This window comes from Phallusia mammillata, chromosome 2 (genome assembly GCF_965637545.1).
Source record: "Phallusia mammillata chromosome 2, kaPhaMamm4.hap1.1, whole genome shotgun sequence".
In the NCBI taxonomy this organism is placed as follows: Eukaryota; Metazoa; Chordata; class Ascidiacea; order Phlebobranchia; family Ascidiidae; genus Phallusia; species Phallusia mammillata.
The window spans coordinates 14,056,829-14,077,544 of record NC_137253.1 but is presented as its reverse complement, the minus strand read 5'-3'; the positions used below and the strand labels follow the sequence as shown (position 1 = coordinate 14,077,544).

Below are 20,716 nucleotides of genomic sequence, written 5' to 3'. Positions count from 1 at the left end.
CAAAGTACTTGAAACTGCTGGCTTGTGTGCAACTTTAACATAATTGTCTTGCGGTCTGGCATGGGTTTGTCATGTTCGTTCAGGTCCTATGTTGAAATTGTTTGCTGAACCGTCGTACACTTTAAAAAGGGAACTTAAAATCAGTGTTGCGTTTACGCGTACAAGTAAATCACATACACACGATCAGATTTTAAACGCATCCTAAGTGTTCGGAAAAACAACCGCACCCAATACAGTAGCACAATCCAAAATTGAAAAAGATCAGGAGTTTACAGTTCCCCTTTGATGTAATGTGTAAGTGTATGGTGTATGGGCCGTTGTTCATTACGGTCCTAAAATTTAAACTCGGTGGTACTATCATATAACTATTGACGTATTTTTACACTTGTCATTTTTGACTATGACAACAGGGCTTTTTAAAGTGTTAATACTGTTTTAACGACAAGTATTGTTTGGGAATATTTAAAGTTGTTTGTGTAAACACTTTGAGCTTGCTAGTCGCAAGGGAGCAAACTAGCACGCCGGACTTTTTGCTTTCAACAATGTAAGGGGATTGGTTTAGACGTTTATGTATATCCTAAACATCAAACTTCAGAAACGAGGATGTACAAAGTGTCGCTTGGCGCATATAGAAGCAGTGTAAAAAATATGAAGAAATGAATTTTTTGTCACACACGACAAAACGCTAAATATACAAAAAAAGTTAACGTTCAGCAAAGGTTTGGTGTGTTTTTTTCCAGTGTTTCATAACGGAACGGAACGGAACGGAACGGAACGGAACGGAACGGAACGGAACGGAACGGAACGTTATACCGGAACGAAATAAATAATTTTTGACTCAAATACCGGATCGGAATACCGAAATAAAAAAGTTTCAAAATACCGGAACGGAACGAAATACCGTTATTTTTTATTCCGGTATTTCGCTTAACATTTGACATGAAACAATTGCTGAAAATTTCGCGTCGTTAAGCTCTTACAATTTACATTCGTTTGACCATCATTGACAAATGTTATGACGTATAATAACTACCGACAATAATTTTTGTGTGTTGCAACTTTCTTTCTTTTTTCGCTTAATAGCTGTAAAGACCACAAAGAAATGTTCTTTTGTTAAGACCGAAATACCAAAAAATGCCGTTATACATTTATTTCGGTCAGATCGGAAGGAAGTGAAAATATCGGTCCAGAACGAAATAACGAAATAAATAATTTGCTCAGAACGAATAACGTTATTTCGTTCCGTTCCAGTATGAAACACTGGTTTTTGCACCTATAGGCCTATGGGAAACGACAACATGTCAGGTTACTGCGCGGTAGCAATCAACTGATAGTTGCGACATTCTTATTATCCCACTGTGTGGTTATTTAGACGTAAGAACAAAATAAACCTTTGCTGATCGTTACATAGTTGTAAGCTGGTCAAAGGCAGAAAAACAATATTTTAACGAAATAAATCTACACGGAGTTTAAACAGTCCATAAAGTTGTACAAAAATGAAATAAACGCGCTTAACGCTAAATGCTACAAAAACAACTGAAAAAGCACCGATTGAAGAATAAATAAAAGTTGTTATGCGGAGATGTTAACTCCATTGCACTTCACCAGTAGCCCGGAAGCAAATTACAGGCTGAATTTAAGATACACTTTCCTGTGTCATTACAATTTTATTCCAGACCGAGTGTCAGGTTCGTGATTTGAAGTAGGTTCATGTCAGCAGCGTTAGTTGCTCGGTAAACTGGTAATTGCTCTTGAAAATAGCAAAGCAAATGAGAGTGAAGGGTGCTTGACATGCAAATAAGTTCCTGCCAAGTTCGGAAAATTCACGAAAAACAAACAACTAAACCGATAAAAACTGCATGCGAAGCATAATGTTTAACTTAAGTGTCTTTTTGATTAGTTTGTTGAGAACTCTAGCAATGCCTTTAACTTCAACTGTACGGGGGGTCATTTTTATAAAGCAAACATCTTTTTTATTTTGTTACGAGCGTTGTGTTGGCCTTATCAATAACTGTGGAACTTGCGAGGGCATTAGTCGTACAACATTTGTCGTCATAATGTACTTTAATCTTTGTTTTACTTATCAAGTGACGTCGTGTACGTGACAAAGTACCAATTGATAAGTTCTGCTTACAGTTATTGAAGTTGTCTGTGCTCGAGTGGCAAATAAAATCAACTGGTTAACCAACTTTATTTGCACTCTACAACAAATTAAACCAAGCTAACCAATCATTTTGTTGACTGAATATCAGTCAGTGCTAATTAGGATGGCATTTTATTTTTTGTTAGTTAGTTGTAATATTTGTTGTTTTGTGTTTGTATTGAAACGAACTCTCGTATATTTGCATTACCGCCAGTAGAATCTTCTCTGCTTTGTCTCTGAAATGCTTGAATCCGATTGTGAGGATTGCGTCCTTGCTGGCAACATACAGAAGCAACATTTACGCAGAAATACATTACAGCATGTCTGACTGCTCATTCGGTTCATTTCTAAACCCGTCGTTGTCAAAGCTCATACCAATACCACTGTCTCTTCCGTGTACATCTTCTGACTTCATGTCCACGTTAACATGCAAGGAATTAGCACCATCAGAAAATCCAACGTGCTTTTCGAACTTTACTGTTGGGGAAGACGACCCATCATCAAACTGCACAACCCTCTTTCGCTTTTCTTCCACAGTTGGCTCCAACTGTATCGATGTGAGTCTTACGTGCTCTCGTATAATCTCATCCGGCGACATTTGCGCTTCTGGAGCTGCATGGATCACTGACCCCATGACTCCACTTCTGCGACCACGTGCCGCTTCAGGGTCATGTCTTTTTGACCTCCCGTGCTTTATTCGTCCTGCCACCTCATTAGTTGTAAATGTTATAGTGTCCATGTTGTCGTATTGTTGTTTTTGGTCTGCAATAAACACCAATAGATGCCTAACTGAACCTGAACCTCGCCACTTTGTTAATATACGTGTATAAGCAACCACTCAAAGAATAAGTTCCTAACCTTGAGTGCGTTTTGTTTGTGCACGCAGTTCTTCTGGTGATATATTTTCTCCCATCAACCACCAGGTCTTCCAATTTCCGAGCCCCTAAAATTCCGGTTTTAAATACTTGCATTCTTCTTGGACGACAACTCATTTTATAAACATGCTTTGCTTGGACATTTATAAACATGCTTTGCTTGGATACAGTTTACTTTTGCAAAATCAACAGGAATGAAGTTGCAAACCTGTCTTATTACCACTGGATGGAGTTGTAATATATTATCTTATTAATATCAATTGTTTGCTAACCTTGAGAAAAACTTCTTCTTCCCTCTCTTGCAAAATGAAAGTTCCAAATTCTTCCAGAATCGGCTTGGTCTTCGGCGAAACGTGGATGGACAACGCTGCAAAACATTATAGGTGAAATAATTGTTCCTGAACAAAAAATCTTAGCATATATTGTCCTACGTTTTCCGTTAGACTCCATCCGAGATGCGGTGTTGACAGTGTCACCAAACAGACAGTACCTTGGCATTTTTAAACCAACCACGCCCGCTACCACAGGGCCCGTGTGAATTCCAACTCGAAGCTTCATCTGAGTTTCCGGCATATGCCTGTGAATAAATGAAAAATTATTTAATGAATGACAGCACGTTTTAAGTATTGGAAGAGATCAACAATTCAAATGGTCACTGTGTAGAACCACTGTGTAAATTATTTAAGTTGATGCCTATGCTAAACAAACATCCACCATCGTCAAATTTTGTTGTCCATTTTATTTTACACTGTCAAACATCTAAAGACTAATTTTACCAAGGTACAAACAACCATTTTACAATGTTGATGTTCGTTAGCACTAACAATACGTGCTCTGTGTTTTGTGACAAGCAACGCTAATTGAATGGTCGGAATAAAAACCCGATTATACTCACTTGATTTTGAAGTCGAATTGGACACAGTTGATGAGGCTGAGTGACATTCGTGCAATCTCTCTCGCATGAAGGTTGCCATTTGTCTGAGGAAGTCCGGATACTACCATGTAAGCGTCGCCAATCGTCTCAACCTGCATTTGAACAAATAAACTTCAATTTTACCTCACCCAAACAGAATAACTCGATGACAGATTAACCATCATGTTGTTGATGTGTTATTGTAGTAGTACCAAATGTTTTGTTACGTTAGCCTACCTTATACACGTCAAACTGGTCAATGATGGTATCAAATTTGGTGTAAAGGTCGTTAAGCATATCGACCACTTGAAGCGGTGTGCTGCCGTGACTAATTGCTGTAAAACCAACTATGTCACTGAAGAAGATGGTCACACTTTCAAAAGATGTGGGCAAGACGTTCTAAACAAAAAAACATTTTAATGTTTTAAAAATTGTAGCAGTAGAAAAATGATTGCTAGTGAACTTACTGTTCCACTTTTTAGTCTTTCAGCAACTTGTTTTGGCAGCATTTGGTACAGCAGCGTGTCGGCTCTTTCTTTCTCTGCTTTAAACTGTGCTGTCCTCTCCTCTACCTTTTCCTCCAGGTGTTGAGAGTAGTTTTCCAATCTTTCCAACAGACTGTCCACCAGGTTCTTTTTGCTATAAGCCAGAAATAGTGTTGAGATTTCATTTTTTTGTAAAAAGAATGGTGTCTTAATATGCTGCAATGTTCGTTCTTTATATCATAGCTATGAAAAATTTTCATGTTAATTTCTTTGCTTTTTTGCCTTTCAATATCAATCGTGTTGTATGTTATGCAAAGTATTTTTTGGACACTCACTTTTGTAATTTTCTCACTTCCCGATAGATCTCCTGCACTGTCGGACGTTCGTTCTGATGCTCAGCCCAACACCTTCTTAAGAGTTTACGAATATCAGGGTCAAGAACCACATCATCGTTGTCATCCAAAGTCGGTCGAAAATGCATTTCCCCGGGGTTAGGACTCGTCACTCGATGTAAGATTTCTAACGAAATGTTAACATCCTTGGTAATCTTAACTGCTTTTCCACCGATCCTTCGCACGAATATTTCCTCCTACCCTATCAGTCATGCAGCCGCTTAGCGATAACGATACACTCAGATAGTTACTCTAGTACAACGGACTTCGAGGACTGCATGCCGCTTTATCAACTCAGCAACACAGGCTTGGTGATAAGCTGTGTGACAGTTAAATCACATATATTCATGTTGTGGGTTGTTGGCCTGGTGTAGTACGGTTTGTTGAAAATGGTAACCTACCTTGTGGTGATATTTCCTCGGGTCGGTAAAACACTCCCTTTCTGAACAAAATTTCCTGTGCAACGATTGCAAAACTGTAGACGTCACCCTTCTGTGTTCCTTGCTGTTGTTGCATACGCAGCAGTTCTGGTGCAGTCCATAGTTTATCTAAACGACATTAGGAATTGTCTAAAAACTTGGCTCAGATTAGTTTTTATATTGTGGCGTAATAGTAACAGCACACCAGGATTATTTTTCCTCGCAGATTACGCATTACAGAAAAAAGAATTTCAAATACCACTAACCAAACTATATACTTTTGAAACTACACTTGAACCAAGTTCGAAATGCGGATTCTCCTCTGCTTACTTTCATAGTACTTATGACCAGTCTTGCTGTCGGTCCTTGTTCCTTCTCTAAACTTCTCCAATCCAAAATCAGTAAGCTTGACCACAAATCGACTGTCCACGAGGCAGTTTGAGGACTTAAGATTGCCGTGCAGCTGAAAGAAGCTCCGATGGAGGAACAACAACCCACTTACAATGTCACTGATAAAGGAGTTCCTGGGAGTACAATTTCCATTGTTGATCACGTAACATACGAATTTGCAGGCATATGATTGGCACGTGACTCTATGAGTACTAATGTTGCCTTTTGGCTACTGGATAACTTAAAGCGGGTGTTGTAATTAAGGTTTAAACGCAATAAACCAAAATGTCTATGATCTTTGCTAAGTAATATACAGCAACAGTAAACACATCGAATAGGCGGTGCTGGATGGTAGTGGTAGTTTACTTGTCAAAAGCAAAGTTACACTTTCTCCCCATACCTGTCATCACCAAATATCCAAACCTGTCGTTCAAACCGACTCATTTACCACAAAGCCACCAAAAGCTTTGGCACCTGGTATTAGGCGGTTACCTTAAACTCTGGCTGTGCATTTAGTAACCATGATTATGTGCAAGTTAGACCGATTAACGCTCTTCCTGGTGGCTTTTTTTAGCCACGGAAATTTCCGGCATGTTTCTCTTCAATTTTGAAATAATTGATAATAACCGCTTGGTAAGTAAAAGCGATGTTTATAACGCCACATTGCAGTTCCGTGCTTTCGTAGCGGTTAAAATAACGTTCAATTCAACGTTGAGATTTTTTGGTCTGTAACGTTTATTTCGTTGATAATTCAATTTTCTCAAGAAACTGTGATCACCGAAAATCGATTACCTACGAGAATTTGGAAAAATGACATTAAACAATATAATTGATTATTCTTAAAAACCACTGTGATTTTTTAGGTTTTAACCCTACTTAAAAGCAAGTGCAACTTACTTGAACACGTCTTCCATTTCGTACTGCGTGCTATCCTCCAATACGTCCTGCAGCGAACCACGGTGACAGTACTCGGTAAAAATACAAACATGTGGCGATTCGTCATTGGCTCCCATGAACTTGCAAATGTGCTCGTGGTCCATCTCGAACAGCTGTTTCAAATATGTACAAAAACATCAAATGTGGAACAAAATAATCAGTATAGTTGTTTCTTCCTTCGGCGCATGTTTACACAAGCAAACATGTTTATTTACTTGTAAAGCATAAAACGTTTGTTTCCCTTCAGGGTTATTTGCCTATTATTTTGAAATGTCGCTTAAAGCACCGAAAGCTGTCTTTACGATCATGACATAAACATTTTGATTAAATTTGCTCGACAGTAGATAAAGTTGTATGTTTAGTATTGGGGCCACACTGGCCAGAGTTGTAAACGCACCTAACATCCGAAAAGTGCAAACCCGATACCCGGCGCCAATTCAAATTAAAAGATAATATATTCCGAAAAGTTGAGAAAATTCCGGCACCGAAAAGCGTGTAAAGTCAAGCCAGCATCAAGCTCTTTCTATTCAAACGCAAGCCGATTCAAACCCAAAATTTACAATAATTCCACAAACCTGACAACAGTGGCTGTCGTAAAAAAAATTAATACGTTTCATTTGCACCTTTTCGAGTTCAACCAGCAACGGATTATCAAGCGTCACTTTTCGCCTTCTCAACTCTTTGACCGCAACGAGGTTGCCTCTCAATAGTCCAGCTTTGATAAACATTTGACGTCCTCCTGTTAAACCTAGAGCATGACCACTTCCTCCCATGCTGGATGTGAACGAATGCGAATCCTGTTCAATGACAAACAAATTTATGTCACGTAATCATTTTGTTAGAGATGACACATTTGTTATTTATAAATATTGTAATTTACAATTTGTGCATGACTTGTGTATCAGACTATGCTTTAGTTTGTTTGTTAACGAACCTTTGAACCGGAGCCGGACGGTTTTTCCCTGTGACGCCATTCTATGTCTTCCCACTTTATTTTCCAACTCATTTTGCGCAAATATCTTTCGCGCTGTATTTTCCTTAAAAAAGAAAGGAAAATCTATATTTTGTTTCTCAGAAAAAGTTTTCATTCTGGTTTGGATGTCAGTTTCTAATGGATCAACGGAATTTTACACAAAGAATCTGTCTGGTACTTATCGGGAATTGTACAGACGTATCTTGGCAAATGATTAAACGTTATAAGTTTAAAGTAAATTGTCTTGCAATTGCAGCACCAAGGCTCGTTGCTGACAACGTCTTTTAGTGTTTGTTTGCTATTTTTTTTCACGGGGTTCGAACCCAAGACACTTCCGGGGACAAATCCCGCTCAAGGTTTTTTATGTCTGTATATGGGTCAGGCGCGCCAGACCATTCACCAAGCTCCTGCCCAGTGTTTGTTTGCTAAGCAGCAAATGTCGTGAGCTTGCTGTGCTACACCACCAAGCGGATTATTTAACACAAGGTTTTTATCACTTGAAGGCTGTAGGTCTTCTTAACTAGACTCAACTTGTCTCCATTGTGCTGGTGTCGTTGTAATCATGTAGGCGTTAGAATTTGGTTGGGATTTTTTGCTTGGGTGAGGTTGACAAACATATTACAGTCATGAAATGTGTACATTGACTTCACGTGGCGCAATGGTACTTTTTGAGGAAATAAAACTTGGTACTTTCCGTGTTGTTTTAACTGTCGTGTCAGCCAATGTGGTATTTTTTATGAGTCGTCCGAAAAATATTTATATCACAGGCAAATTGCATTTTAAATAGTCTCGCTCCAGGTTAACAACTTCGACCTGAGAATGCGGTTGATTTAATGCAAACGTTTTGTAAATCGGCCATAAAACTTGTTTGCTAATCAGTCAGGTATTCCCAATTCCCCTTCCAGTATAGGATGCGTCATAAATTATTTGGCTAGTTACGTGTCACGGTGTTAAAAAACGTGACGTTTACCTGACAAGGAAGAACACACAGATCGAAGCAAGCAAGAGAACGCCGACCACTGGCATCACAATGGCAAGAGTTGCTGAAAAACAATGATTGATTAGTCTAGCAGAATGTCCGCAATTTAACAAACAAACAAGACAATATAACAGCTTCCCTACCCACAGCATTACAAAAAAAATATTATCAACTTTTTTAAACTTTTCAATCAATAATAAAACTTACGACAAAATGAACGCGGTTACACACTAAAAGTCGTTTTGTAGTTACCACTTTCAGCTATCAAATAAAAAAGAAAAATATCATAACTTATTGCCAACGCTAACTTACTGGTATCTATTCCTTGACAGTTTTCGTTTTGATAACCACAATCTGGGATGTTTTTCGGTACTTCTGAACCGGGCCAATCAATGTCATGGAGCTGTTCGAATGTTCTTGTGTTACCAAAATAATCAAGAACCACCTGCAATTTACAAGGTAAGATACACTTGTTTATTATCACTTGCAACTTCTAGCTTGTCTGTTTTGATGCCAAATTATCAAATCAGCCTACACTTGCTATTTGTTTCTGAGCATCGCCTAAATAATTAAAGCCCTTCTTGATCTACAGCTACAAATTTTGTCGACTGCTAGTCCATTAGCTCAATTACCGAGTGATAGAAAATAATAAAAACACACCAGCATGGCGTTGAAACAAAATCTTTTTAGGCCTTTAAAACTTGACATGTAATAGTCATGTTTGCATTGGTTGTTGGCAGGGTTGTACCCTTTGCAAACTTCTTAACTTACACTGGCATATTAAACCTCTACTTGACCAGTTTGCGTTGTGGTTTATCATACGTTAAACTGTTTGGTCGGTGATTTTGAGTGTTTTTTTGTCAAACAAAATTCGGGACAGTTCTTTTGTTTTGAAATGATGATGTGTGTACACAAAAGGTGCGTAAATTATTAGAATTTTCACGGGTATACGTGCGTTGCCCCAAACTCATTTGGACTTTGGCATAGATAGGGCGTGTTAATGCCTGTGTAATGAGCTGTTGACTAGCAACACGTGGGAACATGATGTTTGCGTTGGTTTCAAGTGACCTAGCTTAACAGGCTAAACTGGTCCATATCCGGCGTACAAGTAGTTCCTATCAACTTCAAATCAAATTTACACAGGTCTGTTTAAAATAACTTACAGCCGGAGCCAGAAAACTCTACTTAACAAGACCATTGATGCAATTTGAATTCCAAGCTTGTGCGAAATAAATCCCAATATTACGTGACTTTGGATGCAAAACTATTATTTAGCATTTAAGGGTAATCGATATTTCTAATCATAAAACCAAATGAAAAACCACTTTCGATTCTGTTATCAGTACCTGCCAACAGTGAATGTCGTCGGGCTTCTGTTCCTTACCTCAAATTTGTGTGTGTCCTTGTTCATGTCAAGTAGGGAGTAGTCAAGGTAACGGTCGCCTTTGGGCGAAATTGTCACGTTTCTTCCGAGGCTTTCGTAGGTAACATTCCAGAGACTTTCGGTAAATTGATGGCCTTTGTCGACCGACACACTGTCCGAGCATAACGCACTAAAAAGAGAATGTGTGCAGGTTTGATCAATTTGCTTTGGAGTGACGTTGGTAAGATTGAAATTGGTTTTTATCGCTGACCAAAACGTTTTTGACAAAACCTTCTATGGACTGATCGAAGTCATTATCACTTCTATCACATAACGGTTTCTTTGTAATTAATCAAAAATCTTGAACAACCTTTAAAACTGTCTGTACAGAGCTGCGCTTTACGTTTATTGTAAGGTCAACACGTCGCGTTAAATGGCCGGCTAAATAAAAAATCGATTTATTACCATTCGGGATCCTTCAGACGAGTAAGATATCAAAGAGTATTTGCTCAACGCACAGCTATATTGCCTTCAACAAATACTTTCGGAAATTGGTTGATTTTTTTTAAATCAGGACAAATATTTACAAGCTTTTTTCTTGAGTTGTCGTTCAAATTGTTGAATGGTATACGGCATTAAGTGTCTCGTTATAGCTGGAACATGTATTGTGTTGTTTATGTTGGATGCAAATGTACTTAAGATTAGTTTATCATTGTGTGGGTTAGTTGGACGTACAAGGACATGTGAGCGCTCCTCAAAACTGAAACCAAAACAAAATGCTTCGGCTCGACATTTAGTTGCGGTATTACTACTTATTTGAATTATCTAAGCTAGAATCTTGGTACAAATTTCTTGATCAATGAATTGCACAATCTTAAATCCCAATGAATGAATTGTGTACTTTTCTCTAATGCGTAACAAATAAAAGAATTGAATTGAAATTGAATTGAATTGGACAACCGTAACAGAAAAGCATCAAAAACTTATTGACGTTTCATGTCGCCATACAACCGTTATGTCAACATAACCTGATGTCAAACATGACATGATAATTGGACATATGTTGCCAGGTCCAGCAGGTAAGTTTCCCACATATGTCATAGTAACATTTTATCTATTTACATTCATTCCAAAATAGATATTTATCTTGTCCGAGCTATTTCTAGGTTTGTATGTGTGAGGCATTTTTGCAAGTTGCACCTCGACCTACTTTCTTATTCCATCAACGAAAAGCATGACGGTGTCGTAGTAATGGCTGATGAACGGGTTTACGTAATCCATGTATTCCTGTGGGCCCGATGGATCGCTTTGCAGTTCAGCCTTTACCGAGTCTGAAAATGATTTGTGTTCTTCCGACGTCGATGTTCGAATGGTCACAATTTGAAGAGCTCGCAACGCCTCGATCGTATCTGGGTCGTTCAAATTGGCTGCACAAAATTTTGATTTGACGGTCACTTTAAAACATGGTTCAAAAGCTTGTGTGGTATTTTTTCTTTGGTCTATTACGGTTGTGCCCAAGCACACAAGTTATCACTAAAGGCTGAAAGGAAGTCAGTGCAAGCTTTTTGCTGGCTGTAGATGTTTTAAAATTTCAGTTGAAACGGCTTTTAACCAGTGTTTAGCGAAAATTGTAAGTCATTTTCTTAACTGCCCGAAACGTATGAAAACAAATGCAGCTTCGCCTTCATTTAAAAGATACGAATCAACCCTTGGCAGCGCAATCCTGTTTTTAGGAAATACCTGTTCGAACCTGTTGGTAACTTAACACACGTGGTTTAATGTACTATATTAGGTGAAAGAAAAAAACATCTTTTAATTTTTAATTTCATTTCACCTGACGAATAATCCGGTTCTTCAGGATTGTTTGTCGGGTTTGGCGAATCGTCTTCATCAGTCCAGTAGTAACTTTGGTTTGTGTTGTAAAAGTCGAGGTAGATATACGCGTATTCTTCATTGGTCTTGTCCAGCTGGCGAGCTCTGGACATTACTCGTCGCATAGTTTGCTTCCCAACACACCACACGGATACTGCAAAAAAATCACACTATAAAATTGCGATTACAAGCAAAAATAAATGCCAATAGTTTAGATTAGGACGATAAGACATTTGCGCAACATATTGCCAGCTTTTAGCTATCAAGTTGTACACCCATTGTTGTTGATGGAAAAAAAACACTTTTTGTTCCCCGTATTGTTTCAGTAATATAAAAGTGTTCGTAGTAAAGCTTAAATATGAAGAAGTGAGCAAAACATTTTAAAACAAAATTTTTTAACAGCTGTTTAGGCTTGAGGCTTATTACGGTTTATCGACCGGAGTTTTATCGAGTGGGAACAACCATTTTCTCGTAACGATCTTCATTTTTAATGTCACGACACAAACAGACAGACTTCAAACCGCTTTTGTGTAGGAATTAGAGCAGTGGTTCTCAAACTGTGGTACGCGTACCACTAGTGGTACGCCGGAACTTTTCAGGTGGTACGCGAGTAGATTTTTGTAATACCTAATTTAAGTCCAATGTGAAATTGCACCTCAACTGACCCAACTGACCAGGCCTGGTTTGTGAAAAAAAAAGACCTGTTGGAAATTACGTTGGGGGTCCGCAGACTTTAAATTTATAAAAGGGGTCCGTGACTACAAAATGGTTGGGAACCACTGTTTTAGGTGGTACGCCGCGATAGAAAAGTTGTCAGGTGGTACGCGATCCGTATAAGTTTGAGAAACACTGAATTAGAGGAACTCCTCTTCACTCATATATTCCACAAACCTTTTTCGACAATTAGCCCCGTATACGACAACTTTTGATTTACCGCTTTAGAGTAAGTTAATTGTCTATATTGAAGTTTTTCTCTCACAGTAAACAAATTCAACAAACAAAATAAATAATATCTTTTTTTTCTATTGCAAACACTGAAATAAACCATTTTGGTTTAAAATATTCACTGGGTTGCACTAAATACGTTACTACTAAGGTTGACATTTTTTGTAAGTTTATTTTGTAAAGAAGTACGCTGCGTGCAAGGAAAGGAAAAGTTGTCTTCAGCACTGATATTGAGGTCTAAGTGCTGCTTAGAATGTGTAGTAAACTGAATGCTTCAACGATTTCGATATAACCGTATAAATCAATTTGTTTGAAATTGAAATTGTTTGAAATTCAGTAACTTTTCTAGCCGAGGATAACAATATTTTCTTTATTCGGAAGTCTTTAGGTTTTGTGCATTTATTTGTTTTGTTGACAACCGCTTGTAATAAAGTAGTAGGCTACATGACAATTGAGCATTTTTTAATATTGTAATTCATTGTTAGGTAAATTGGATTTTTATTGTTCCTTTTCATATTGTCGTTTGCTTTCCAAATATTACGAATTGTTCTGAATATGAACAAGGAACTGTTTTATTAAATTCAAACAATGTCGAATGCGAGATATATCTGCATAATTCGTGATGGACATTCTGCCCATATCGGTTTTTGACGGTAATGACTAAAACAATTTTTAGTGATGAATTGTCAGAATGCCAATATTTGCACGTTGGCTGACGTACAGAATTATCGAACCGAGAAATATGTGGACGTTTGCGGGTGGTCCGAAATTTAATTAGCATTGCTGTTTTTAACCCCCGTGTTTGCTTGTTGGAAAAAGGCAAAGCACTGGATAATGCGCTTTGCGTCAAGTTTTAATTATGTGACTTTCAATCTATAGTGAAGGTAATTCGATAGTTCGCTGTATTGTGCTTTAATTTTCGCAATAAAATCAACAACTGTCAATCAGCAGAAAACTGTTAAACATATTTGTATTGATGCTTTAAACTTCAAGTTTACAAGAATCTCTGTTAATTAGGTTCATTTACTTAGTAACCGAAACTAACGTGTCACATTAGCACTTAAATAATGTGAAGAAGTGAGCAACGTTCGATACAACGGACACAAGTAACTCGATCAATTCAATTTAAAAGCCCAACAAACACTTAACAAAAGGTCGAACAGAATAGTTGATATAGATAAAGTTTTTGGCGTTTCAAAATATACAACGCACAAGCGGCCAAAACACGGCTTGGATTCTTTCACTTTGTCCCAGAAAATTTAAAATGAAAGCGGTTTGATGATTTTGATTGGAATTTTGTCTTGTTGTGCTCATACAATATGGAAAAGTTGTGTATTAACCGAAATAGGAATTAGACTAAGTAAATGACGTATATTTGTGAGTTTGTGTTTAACGCCAAAGTATTGGGTCGATATGCTTTTTGCGTAAAATATCGCGTACTGCATGGTATCGGCTCAACTCTATTTTGTACAGTTGATTTAAAAATGTTATCAATGCTGTCGAATCAATGCGTTGGTCAAAGAATACTGTACCGACAGTAATGATAGTAAAATCCACATCACACCCAGAGAACAACGCAATGATTTACCCGTTTAACGTACAAGTCAAACAAATCCAGGTCTAGACAATGGTGTAAGTTTAACGATCGTGCCAAAAGTCACGTGCAATCACAACTGAGATAAGCAAATAAATTGGCACACATGTAAGTAATTTAAAACAGTCGCTGCTAAAGTTAACACCTAGCTTTGTTACTCAAAACTAAAGAAAAAATAATTTTAAAAAGAAACACAAACTAGTACAACCGGTACTTGGTTTATCCCATTATTTATTGCTTACTATTTCGGTCATTTCGAATGCTATTTATTTGTCAGAAAATTGTAGAAACACGCGCAGTTGTTTGAAAGGTGATTATATACAGGCAAAAGCTATTAAAGGATCTCAGCTGATAAGAGCGACTTATACGTGTACTTGACCTACACTACCCGCTTTGGCTCTGTCGTTTACATGCTGTCGCGTGTTTACTTTTTCAGCTTCAAAGACTGGCATGTAACTTGTTTACTCGCAACTACCCGACTGTCACTTTGTAGAGATATGAGTGACAAATTGTCGTTGTAAAATTCTTACTAAGGTCGACGAACTATTACGTCACAATGATTTGTGTAAGGTTGCGATATGTTTTTAAACCTCAGTGCACTGTTTGGCAAACGTGCCAATGCCTGTTCAACGGAGAACAATCGATACGGCCTCTTTCGACACAATCTGTTTGTCTTCGTTGACAGCCACTACAGCAATCCCAAATGTTTGTCTTTCGTCAGCAACAAGTATTGAAAAGATAACATTATCAAAACCGAATTGCTGAGATGTGTGATGGAATGATTAATTTCGCATTGTTCCAACCCTACTAAGTTGACATAGAAATTCCTGCGTAACTGTATATCGTTGCTGAGACAACATATCAACAAGTTGCACTGTAAGATCCAAAGTAGGCCCATTTGTTTTGTTGGGTTTAGATTGTATTCAACCCAATTTAATTAAATACAGTGCTGAGTTATGATTGTTGACACCATATTCCACATTACTTTGTATAGTCGAGTTTATATGCTCGCCGGTTTAGTGGTAAAGTATATGAAATATTTATGGATACTTGTTTTGTTATAAAGCACCATTGCTTTCCAATTTCGTTTTCTTTTCACATTCACCTTTACATACTTTCGCACCGATCATTTAAGTTTTATAATTTAAAGAAGTTAAATGATAATGTTGAACTGGATCAAAACGTGGCCAAATGAACAGACTAAGTAGAGTAATACAAGACTTAGAAATGGGTTGGAGTTTCAAAGATGTAGCTTGTGTTTTGGTTGGTATTTGCCCATATACATTTCGACTAACAGCGTTGTGCTTCTTTCTTACCTCTTGCTACATTAGAGATTTGCTCCAGAATTGTATCAATGTCATCTTCGATCTCTGCGTCGTTGTCTCGAACGATTATATCGTAGTTGGTGTATCTTAACCACCCCTGATTTCGATACTCGGCAGTGATACCAGCCAGCATCGTACCACAGTCGGTGCTGTACTGATAGCTAACATGCGCTCCGTGGCTGTTCGCACTGTAAAGAAGAGTTTCAAAGCCATTTATTGTCCATTTCGTTAGAACCGGTGCTTGCTCGTATTTAAACTTAAAATATGACATAGAGGTATTCATGCAGTTATTCGACTTGGCGTCACAACGTTAAAGTAAAATGCTGTTTGGCGACCTCAAATCAGCGCTTATTTAACACCTATGTCTGATCCAGAGTTGTTTGTCGGGCCTGATTCTGGCTTGGGTTTCTTCCAAAAAATGGGCTTGATTAGGGCCAGACTTTACACTCTGTGTCAGTCTTTTTTGAATAAATGTAACTAGTCAAGCAGCCCCTTGTTAGACCTGACATAATGTCAAACAGCCCTGAAACATCTTATTCAAGACCAATTGTCTATTGTGTTTGTGGTCTTGGTCTTTCCTAAGGCTTGTATGTATTATAGGCCTGTCCATCAAACTTTCGGGGATAAACTGGCTTGTCAAAAACGGTTGGGGTTCGGGCCGGGTTTCGGGCCGGGTTTCGGGCTTGTACTTTCGGGTACGGGCACCAGTTTCAGGCCCGGTTACAATTATACTGGTCTGATCAACATAACTAATATTCCTTAACCGTTGATGACAATTAAAACATGATTACATGTACAAGGCTGAGAGCGATACGTAAGAAGACTAAAGATCACACAGAAAGCAAGCCTTTATTTCAGGCATCCCTTCTTTTAATTAGCTTTTTGCCAATAAGTGTTGCGCATTAAACAACTCGTGAACTGACGGTGTAACAAAAACTTACTTGGAATAAACGACCACTGAGGTGTTCCAATGAAAATAATTGAACATTTTGGAAACAAAAACTCCGGCATCAGTAGATGTTAGACCCGGTCTTGTCATGGTACCACAGCAAGCTAAGCCTTGCTTGTTGTCGAAATTTGCAGTTCTAAACACGCAAAAAAGTATGCATTTTGCAGGAATACTGAATATGCATTTTGCAGGAATACCAATTGCATGTTATAATTTGTTGGAATTCGGTATGCAATAAAATCGAAATTACGCATAATAAGATTGCCTTTAATCGGAATCTTCTGAGTTCAAATTAATCAATGAACGTATGCCATGATTGAGGTTATTTCTTAACAGTACCTACTAATACTATGAAGCACCTTTTGGGGACAAATTAGCAATCTACAATTTCTTGTTGCATCGCACTAAGCTATGATGTGAGTTTTGCGAGGTTGTTTCTCGACATTTTGATCATATTCTTGGCGAGCGACCAACACTTATGTCCCTATTAGTCCTGTCACTAAGCCTCCGAGTTTACCCACCTTGAACCGGTGAGCATTATTGGCCAATCCCAGTGATTAGCCATATTAGCCACCCGACCCGAAGCATAGTCGCACGTCGGTCCAACGAACACGTTGATCTCGTTTGAAGTGTTTGATCCATTCGTACAGTTTTGATCAATTAAAGCCATATCGTGAATGTCCGATGCCACGTTCGGCACCCAGTCAGCATCGCACTTTGAATCTTCGTATTTGTCAACCTGGAAAAACATTGCAGTTTACTTACAAAATTGGCCCTAAATTTTGCTAAACTTTATCTTCCTTTGACAAAGTTTTTTTTAGACCCACTTGAGGCTTAAAAAGCATCAAATGCGTTTTTGTGAGCGGTGCATAACCACACAAAAACGAACAATCAGGCCCACAACAAACTTAATAATTGATATATCTTTCGATCACGTCGCTCACAAGAAACACTAAAAAACTTACTATTATGGGATCGGGTATGGCCAACCCAATTCTTCTTCTAGTCTTTGCCGCCGCATCAGCCAGAGCTTTTTTGACGGCAGGGCCAATTCGGTATCGCGAAAACAGATAATTGTTTTCAAAAGGCACCAAAAAGTAAAGATTGAATCGTTGAGAAGTGCTAAAGTTGCTTGCTAGATTGCAATTGCCGAAGTCCTGGGCGGTACTCACGTGTTCTTGTAAAGTGAAGACGCATGTCAGAAATACTGTTAACAAAACCGTCTGAAATGCAGCCATTCTGCTGCGACGGTGAGCTATTTAACTGTAAAATATTTCGTTTAGTAGTAAAGTTGACAAAGTTAAACGCTGTCCAAAATGCTACAAAACTCCCTGAATAGCTTAGCCACCACTCGATGCATCCCCCCTTTGCTTTATTTTTGCAAATCCATGAATACTGCATTCTCGCTCCTTTGCTATGCATTTTTTCTGAAAAAATGCTTGTCATTGGTTGCTTGTACCACTCAACGTTCCTTTTCAATCAGCAGGTGGTGAGAATGTTTAAGGGCAATCGATAGACCATCGCAACGCATTATCCACTGCAAAACAACTGTGGTCTTTATCACGCTTTGTACTAGGTACCACTGGGACAATTTAGTGCGTCGAACGCGACCTTGTTTGACAAATGAATAGACGATTCCTTTCTTAAATCATTAGCTTTTGTTCTGAGTTTGCCGCCGTTATAAAAACTAAAACAAAATAGTTCTTGTTCATTCTGAAACCATTTTTTCTACTATATACACTATACAGCTAAAAAACATGCACAAACCAACGCAAATTACCTGTTTCGTACGTTCAAAATGTAGTATTATCACCACAAGCCGTAGTTAGGAACTTACTTTAGAAGAAAACATATTCGTATTTTGTGAGCCTCGCTCAATCGATAACAGTATGTGTTTTTAATATTGCTCCACTCACTCCTGACATTTGAAGTGCAAATATGATAAAAACCCTTACGCTGTAAATCAATTCTTCCATAGCAGGTCGCATTTTTTGTAACAGCTTTATATGGCTTTTTAAATGTAGGATGTTTTGTCCTTAGCTAAAAGACAGCATTACTGGCAAAGAAATGAACGTCGTGATTTGACAAGTTTCCTTTAGACAGGAAAACAGCCGTCACGCATTGACAGATGCCTTCATCCCTACCTGGATAAGAGTTAAAAATAAACCAATCAATTTGCATTACGTTGGATCAACCTGATTGACTTTACAAATTTGAATGCTTTGGGTTTATGTCAACCTATCCTCCTATCGTCAAGATACATGTAAAATAAATTTGCAACGAGGATGCGTTGACATTCTATTCGTTCAACAAAATTTTGCCGCAGCGTATTGCCCTTGAACTGTATTTCACTAAACAGTGCTTCTATACACTGTACAAAAACACTGGTGACTGGTCAGTCAACAAACCTTAAAGGATTGAAATAAACACGCAAAAACAGCTTTGATTTTCATACCGCAGTTTTACCAACTAGGCTCCAACTTCCACTTGTGCAACTCTTCACGCAAGAAAACAAACAGCAGTATCGCAACCTTAAAGAGTTCATACTTTCAACAGGTCGTGTTGTCGCAATAGTAATCCATTTCCTTATTTTTTACATCATTGCGCAACATCCAAGCTATATGACTCGAGCAACTACACTGAGGGGTCTTCGACCCTCAGACAAAAGATGAAGCTTCGTGAAGATGTGACGTTTCATTTGGCCAGCGAGCAGCTAAAAAAGAACAACACACCTTCCTTATTGAAAAAGTCAGCTATAAAGCAAACACACGGGCGCCAATTTATGATTAACCCAGTCAGTGTTGGATCTTCACTTGAAATTATTGCGGCCCGAATTAAAACAACGCTCTATGCGTCGTTCGTGTGTAAATATTGTCGAGTACGGGCATCAGGCCAAGTCACTGGGAAGATGTATTCTTGAACATCAAACACCGAAAACGAAAAGTGGCATATTTTTGTAAAAACGAAAGTGTCTTGTGGACAACTTAAGAGCCATGGTGAATTTGGGAAGCTACAATAAAAAGTTAAAAAATGTATGCATGCTTGATTTGTATTATATCGAGTTGTTTTAAGATGACGTAAAATAATGTTTTGTAAAATTTCCAGATCAACATTATTCTTTAAAATGTTATTTGCTATAGTAGACCGTTTAATATATGCCTACACTGCAAACCCAACTACACACAATGCTTGACCTGGGCGTGAACCAATTAACTCCACTTCCTCAATGCAAAGCCGTTTAGTTGGGGTTGAAATTAATTGTTTCATACGTTAGCAAAGTTAGCCTCATTAGGGAACCTCATGGTAAATTCGATGAATCAATATAGTTGTTTAGTGTTTTCTGCAGTCTCATTAGGCGCAAATGGTCAAATGGTAAATATCTTGTCATTTCGGGTGAGGTGCTGAGGTGTTTTCTTTATTTTATGGTTTCGTACACATTAATAGTCATTAGAAGATTGGTATAAAGTTGATCAGTTGCGGGACTCGACTTGTATTCCCAGCAGAGTGATTCTACTTACATGGTTTTTCACTCACCACCAAACATTGTTTGCCCATCTGTATTTGTTTGTTGTCCGCTAAACTCCCAGACGTTTGTCTCCAAAGTTTTTAACCATATACCTTACTTTAAAATAGGTCGAAGTTGACATATCAAGACACACAGTTACAGTTTAGTGTAAACAGCAACTATTCACACATTACTTCAGCAATTGTTTCAAAAACATGTTTCTACGTTACGCAAACGACGATGTACTGAAATTATTGAATCCCAGGGTAGACCATTAACTAGAAACTTGTGTCTAAATTGTAAATTGGGTAAACTTTCTTGTTTCTGTAATCCCACCACTCTGGCTGTTTAATTGCACATATATATCTCACGTCCATGAACACGACGTAAAAAATGGACTCTAATGCTCCCCGTAGCACTTCACACAGTTATGTCATTTCCATCAGGTTTGTTGTATTCAAGGCAAATTTCGTTTGAAAAACGGTAGCTAATACCAAACCAAACTGAATTGAGCTACACTGATCTGGGCAAAAAATAAGTGCGACTCACAAATATTTCTTTACATGCTTACAGGACTAAAACAGCTTTCGTTCAACTTCATGCTAACGGGTATTAGGACAATCGTTTAACAGTAGTTGCGCCCACTAGTCTTTAAACT

The 20,716-nt window shown here is 38.1% G+C and overlaps 1 protein-coding gene across 1 annotated transcript; it reads right to left on the bottom strand.

The window, feature by feature from the left end:
• Positions 1–545: 545 nt before the first annotated feature.
• On the bottom strand, positions 546–20,247 carry LOC145215518 (atrial natriuretic peptide receptor 1-like). Its single transcript, XM_080084214.1, has 23 exons — positions 20,072–20,247; positions 17,519–19,266; positions 17,075–17,292; positions 16,546–16,689; positions 15,596–15,792; positions 11,703–11,894; positions 11,079–11,295; positions 9,890–10,058; positions 8,818–8,950; positions 8,497–8,569; positions 7,488–7,590; positions 7,177–7,350; positions 6,515–6,666; positions 5,558–5,751; positions 5,210–5,356; positions 4,752–4,935; positions 4,399–4,570; positions 4,169–4,330; positions 3,914–4,044; positions 3,450–3,595; positions 3,291–3,385; positions 3,002–3,086; positions 546–2,905 (listed from the first exon to the last, which is right to left on the bottom strand). The coding sequence occupies exons 2-23, from the start codon at positions 17,789–17,791 to the stop codon at positions 2,457–2,459; spliced, it is 3,810 nt and encodes a 1,269-aa protein (XP_079940340.1). The 5' UTR covers positions 17,792–19,266; positions 20,072–20,247; the 3' UTR covers positions 546–2,456.
• Between the last annotated feature and the right edge of the window lie 469 nt (positions 20,248–20,716).